Raw genomic sequence first — 6,671 nt, forward strand, 5'->3', positions numbered from 1 at the left:
AGTAGTGTGACAGGAAACAAGGGGTGACCACGCGGCTTTGTGTCATCCAGACCTTTGCACCGTTTCACTGTCCTCACTTTAGAGTAAAGCCCACACAAGTGCTGTGACACGGGCCTCAAGGAGGACCTTCCACGGTGCATTTAAAATTAAACACCCCATGCTAAACATGTGCCACCGCATGTACTCTGGCACCCATGTTTGGTTTGCTGATCAACCCTGGGGAGGGGTGAATTAGCTGAATAGTGGAAAATGATAGATATGTTGGTTCATGCCATTTCAGCAGTCCGAGATCATTTCACAACATTGATCATGTGACATTTTAGGGTGCCGATCTTATGAATGCCATTTAAAATGTTGTATGCAATTTTAAATACAGAAATCTTGTATGGGGGTCCCTGCCACAAAATAATTTCAGATGGGGGGCCCACGGACAAATACATATTCATTTGGGGGTCCTTGACATGAAAATGTCATTTAAACAACAACTACACTTTAGAAACAAGCCCCGCCCCAACCACCAATATTTACAAGCGACTTTACAGAAAAAAACAAGCCCAAAGTGGCTTATAATATAAGCAGACTTGGCAACACTGCTCATTCTGTCCCCCGTGCTGCCTCTTTTGCAGGCTTCTCCACCCTGTCTCTGGGAGACCAGATGAGTCTCCTGCAGAGTGCCTGGATGGAGATCCTCATCCTGAGCATCGTGTTCCGCTCGCTGCCCTACGAGGACGAGCTGGTCTACGCCGAGGACTACATCATGGACGAGGAGCACTCGCGGCTGACGGGCCTGCTGGACCTCTACGTGTCCATACTGCAGCTGGTGCGCAAATACAAGAAGCTCAAGGTGGAGAAGGAGGAGTTTGTCACCCTCAAGGCCATCGCGCTCGCCAACTCAGGTAAGGGCGTCTGTCACGGTAGAGCGACATGCCTCACAGAACATATTATGTGCGTGTCTGGGGATTTCTGTAGCGGTAAAATTATACCTCATGTTTTCAGGGACTGTTAGGGCATTGGTTCTCAAAGTGGGGTCCGGGGACCCCCAGGGGTACTTGGGGGGGTTCCAGGGGGTCCCCAGCAAAATGTGTTAATATAGCGTCACAATAATTTTAACCTTTTATACTTTGGCTATTCAAAAATAGCAGATATACACGCTCATAGCGCGGCACCGAGTGCCGCGCTATGAGCTTGTAGATCTGCTATTTTTAAAACATCGTGAACATTTTGTGCAAACCTTGGGATATATATATATTTTTAAGACAACATTTTTAACTCAAATATTTTCCTCTGGGGGGTCCCTGGAACAAAATATTTGAGATGGGGGTCCGCGGCCAAATTCATATAATTTTGGGGGTCCTTGACATGAAAAAGTTTGAGAACCACTGTGTTAGGGTGTCTTATGGGAACAAATCACATGAGATTTGAGTGAGGTGTTTTTTTGTCAGGAAACAATCATACTATACAATCTTACATTTACTCATTTGTTTTGTGAATTTAGAACGAAAATGGATGAGACAGCCAAGTTATAAACCAACACTCCAAATAGATGTGCATTGATGCACATTAAATGTGTTCAAATACTTAATAGTGCTTCCTATCTGTTGAGATAATGTTGTGTCGGTGAACATTTTGAAACACTGTATTTTTAAATACATTAACCTCATTAATAGCTCGAATGTATCCGTTAATTACACAAGTGTACACTTAGGCTAATAGCCAGGAAACTTCAAGGGGCTGAAACGCCTACTAATAATTCAGTGTTATTGCTCTACAGTTCAAGTAGTTTGTTTTATTTCTGTTTGCTATGCAGAACGTTAATTTTGTTTTCATTTAACATTTTATGTTAAAGAATTAGGGTCCTGAAAATGTATCTCACAAATAGTGATTCATCCAAGTATAAAGTATTAAGAGTACTGACTGCAACTGAATGAAGAAAGAACATCCCTCTGCACCAAAATTACAACAATACAATACTTCCATAATACTGAGAGAATTAAATTCGATTTAAAAAATTTTTTAGACATTTAGTTTAAGAAAAAATGTAGTGCAACAGAGTATGCTATATTATTATTAATATCATTTTTGTTTTGTTTCGTACTCTTTACACCACTGTCTTGTGTGTGCTAATACAACACACACTGTGTGTAAACTAGCATCAGCTAGCATATTTTCTAAAGTGACATTTTGTTAGCTTTTTCAGGAGTTTTTGAGAGTAACCTTTAGGTAGGGAGCCTGAGACACAGAGATGGAGAGAAGATAAGGGCAGCGTATGGATGGAAGTCAGCTTTTTTTAATTGAATGCCTTCCATGTTGTGGTATTTCTCTCTCTCTCGCTCTCTCTCTCTCCCTCTCTCTCCAACAGTAGCTTCGGGGCACAGCAGCCACGGGAGATAAATTTAGCATTTCATTAGGAGCACGGGGGCTGTCAATAAAATGTGTTAAGTCGAATGGAATGGGTATCAGGGAGTGATAGGCCTCGTTTGTTCCAATGCGGAGACGGCACGTGGCTATCGACAGACTGCTTTTGAGGAGGCACGGCCTGTCCCTCTCTGATCAATGCACGGCTGGGTCACCAAGCGGCTTTCTCTCGCTTCTTTTTTTTTGTGTCCCCGGCTGAAAAATGAAAATGCTGATGGTGGGGCTTTGCTTTCAGACGGCAGAGCTTTGGAGGGGGGAGGCGGTGGTGGTGGTGGTGTGGGGGGGGGAGGGGGCGAGACAGGCAGGAGGAGAGCGATGGGGTTCAGGGAGAGAGAGAGAGAGAGAGAGGATCAAGAGGGGAGGTGGGGGGGGGGTCCGGAACGTTAGAACAAGGTCTCTGTGAGATCACTCTCCCGGGAGCCCCTCTGTCTGACAGCTGTGAAAATTCATAGCGATTGATTTTGTAATTAGCAGTTTATCAATCGGATCGACGCGGGCCCTCTGATGGATTGCAAGGAAATTGTTTCTTCAAAGTTGTTTTTTTAAGCCCATCCCCTCCAAAGGCTACACGCTGATTGCTCCCTATATCTCTCTCTCTCTCTCTCTCTCCCTCGCTCTGCTTTCCTTAACACACTGACGGGCTGTCCCTGCACGCCTCTCCTTTATATTTGTCTCTCTGTCTCCATCTCTTGCCACACACACACACACACACAGCATTCAATTATGGACGGGTTCAGTTTCAGCGCTCAAAGAGTGTGTGCGTGCGCGTGTAACATGACCTGAAATTCTCCTACTTATGTCATACACATTAATCAAGACCAAACAAGAAATGTGTTTCCTCGTGTTGGTTTTACAACAAAACCGCTGTGCGAGTACTGTACTGTATTGCTCCACATACAAGTCACTCTGTTCCAGTGTGAAACAAGCTAGGAGATAATTATGTCACATCACATGCTCGACAGGACCACCACAGATTTTTTCCCCCCCTTTTTATTCTATCCCCCCACACCGACCTACCCCACCCCCCCCCGACCCACACACACACACACACACACAATTCACTTTCCAAAACGACCTACTTCATTTTACCGCTGTGGATTTGAAAAGCGTCAGAGTGAGAAATGTCTCAAGGTCTTGGGAATACAGTTGTTCCAGTCAATGAATTTGGGACGAAGTCTGAAATCTGTTTTGCCTTTTATTGTCCCGCGTGGTGAAATATGCACCGCCAAGGTGAGACGAGTCAGGCAGCCAATGACACGCCGCCTCTGGAGTGCCAGACACCCGGTTAACCAGTGAGAGAACCGCGACCCCCAGACTATCCCTGAGAGAGAACCGTACGCAAGGAGAGACACAGGGACCCGTACGCAAGGAGAGACAGAGAGAGAGAGAGAGAAATTGAGAAAATGAGTTGTGACTGCTGTACAGTAGGAACAGTGTGAAACTGTGGCACAGCAGAACAATGTTACAGACAACAATTCAATACTGCAACTGTCATCACACAGTAAAATCTTCAGTGTCTACAGACAGACAGAGCGATAGAGCGACAGAGCGATAGAGCGACAGAGACAGGGAGAGGGAGAGAGAGAATTCTCTCAGAACTGGGACAGAGAATAGTTGTAATTTATCATGGAAAAGCACTTCAAACAGATGTTTAGATACACACGTTTGAGTAAAAAGTGGATAAATAATCTTAGGTATATTCAGTATTCACTACATTATGCATCTACAATTAAATTAAGTAATCAATTATATCAAAGTAAGACAATGGCTTAATTTGGTGAGTTTTGAAATAAATTCAAATATTTACCAAATGTGCATAATACACAAATGCACCCGGCATTTGTTGATGTATTTTGTAGCTAGATAAGCTTCATAATATCATAGTCAAATATTAGTTGTTGTTGGGGTTTTTTGTGTGTTTTGTTTTCTCCACACGTCAATGCTTAGCATTTCGTTGCTGTCGGGTAGAAACCTTGTATATCCAAAACAGTTTATTTTTTATCAAACATTTTAAAATAGTGAAAATAGCCGATCTCCAAGCTCACAACATGTCACATCGCGATGCATTGTGAGCTTGGAGGGCATTCATTTACGGAAAAAAACATAAATACATGGAAAGTTGAAATATGGAGATACAAGGTTTCTGCCCGACAACAAACGATTTCCTCAGAGGAAATAAGGAGGACATAAATAGGAAGGAAGTGTTGTGAAGCTTATTTATGCCATCCAATTCTCTAATGGAGGATTTTCTTTCTTCTTTTTCTTTTTTTTTTAAGAAAAACAATCTATGTGGGAGCTGTCCTTCGGAACACTGGGGTGTTTAATGTGTACTCATTCAGCAGGGAGCGGCTTCTATTCATTCTATTGTTGCTGGAGGATAACATTGATTTTCAGTCTCATTGGTCAAAGGCCATATGAATATCCCACCACCCAGTTCACCAGACAGAAAAATAAAAGGAAAATAAATAATCAAAGGCAGTAAGATATTACTTCTCGATTTTCTGTTTTTCTAACCACTTAAGCAGCATTTACTTAATCGTAAAACGAATAGGGAAAACAGACCAAAAATGTAAAGATTTTATTAAATTTTTAACATTTGAAAATTACTTTTCTAAATATACCATAATATGTATCCTTTATATCTTGTCAGGATCTGAGTTATTCTGAAATGTGTCCCCTAGCTGACTTCACTGACATAACTGAAGGTCAATCGTGTCGTGAGATTTAATTTTGTTTTAGAAAAAAAAGAAGAAAAAAAAAAACATTTCCCATTTCATTCCCGCTACAGTCCTGCACGTCCGCGACTTCGGGCCCCATTTCTCCCCGAGTGACATTTATGTTTCGCGTTTTTGAAACCGACTGTGAATTTGTACTCTGGTATTGCAGGACACGATATTTAAAATCACTTTCAACCTGGCATCCCTATTTTGGCCATGTCATTAAAGAGGAAATTGTCCAAAATTGTACAAAATGTTTTGATAAAATCTTCAGATTTTTTTTTAAGAGTGAAAATGGCATGAGCTTTTAGATCTGCTATTTTCGCTATTTTTTAAGAAAGGAATTGAAAGTATAAAATCGGGCATGAGTTTTTAACGCGGTTGTTTTCTTGTCCCCCCCCCTCCCCCGACAGACTCCATGCACATAGAGGACATGGAGGCCGTCCAGAAGCTCCAGGACGCCCTCCACGAGGCCTTGCAGGACTACGAGAGCAGCCAGCACCAGGAGGACCCGCGGCGGGCGGGCAAGCTGCTCATGACCCTGCCCCTGCTGCGGCAGACGGCCACCAAGGCCGTGCAGCACTTTTACAGCATCAAGGTGCAGGGCAAGGTGCCCATGCACAAACTCTTCCTGGAGATGCTGGAGGCCAAGGTCTGATTGGAGGGAGGGCGTGCATTCGGTGGGTCGCCCCCGGTACGAGTCGCCCCCTCCCCCACCCCCCTCCCCCCCACCACCACGGCAAACGTCCGGAGGGGGCTGCGTCGGCGACACAGAGAGTGACTGGAACTGGAGGCTGTGGGGAAATGGGGCAGAGAGGGGTCAGATCGAGAGGCAGGACAGTCAGAGACTCGCCTCTCTCACTCTTGGAGCCCCGCCCCCACTCCCGGGACGTTGATTAATAAAACTAAACAAAAAAAAATTTAAACAAGAAATGCAAAACTTGGTTATTAGTATAAATATAAAAATGATGCAGATTAATTTAAAATATATAAGAAATACTATGTACAGTAATAATTTTTTTTGTTGTTTATGGTCTGTGGTCATGCTGTAAATGATGGACGCCTCAGCCCCGCGCGATGTCTTCACTAAAGAATAGTTGCTGCTGGCTCTTAATTCACAAGAATAACGGGGCTTCTTTTCTTCTGAGAGTTCTCAAAGTGGAATTCCGTATATATTTGTTCTGAAGATAACAAGAAGTGTCAACGAGCAAAAAACAACACCCTCACTTTGTCCCGCGATTGTTTTTTTGTTGCCTGGACTTGACCAGGGAAATGTACTGTATATATTTATTATGGGAAGAAGACCTGAGTGTACAGTTCAAAAGTCTGGTGGCCGTTTTTATTTTGTTTGTTTGTTTTGATTTTTGTTCTCCAGGAAAAAAAATAAGAACTGTTACCTAAATGTGAACCCTATTGATCTAAATGTCCTTGAATATACCTCTCCAGAGCAGTGAGCCAGTCATCTGTTCCAGACAGGAAGACTAAAGCCTCAGTACTCCATCACACGACAGTGACGCTTGTCGAACTACGAGCGTGTAG

At 43.3% G+C, this 6,671-nt stretch overlaps 1 protein-coding gene across 1 annotated transcript in view; it reads left to right on the plus strand.

The window, feature by feature from the left end:
- The window catches only part of esrrb (estrogen-related receptor beta), a gene marked incomplete at its 5' end in the record, with an annotated part of 58,121 nt that extends 52,225 nt beyond the window's left edge, over window positions 1-5,896 (plus strand). The window contains 2 exon segments of the mRNA XM_084044488.1: window positions 627-896; window positions 5,546-5,896. Coding sequence (XP_083900614.1) covers window positions 627-896; window positions 5,546-5,790 — 515 coding nt within the window. The 3' untranslated portion in view covers window positions 5,791-5,896.
- Window positions 5,897-6,671: the final 775 nt, after the last annotated feature.

Source organism: Gymnoscopelus microlampas (genome assembly GCF_963454915.1).
Source record: "Gymnoscopelus microlampas genome assembly, chromosome: 20".
NCBI lineage: Eukaryota > Metazoa > Chordata > Actinopteri > Myctophiformes > Myctophidae > Gymnoscopelus > Gymnoscopelus microlampas.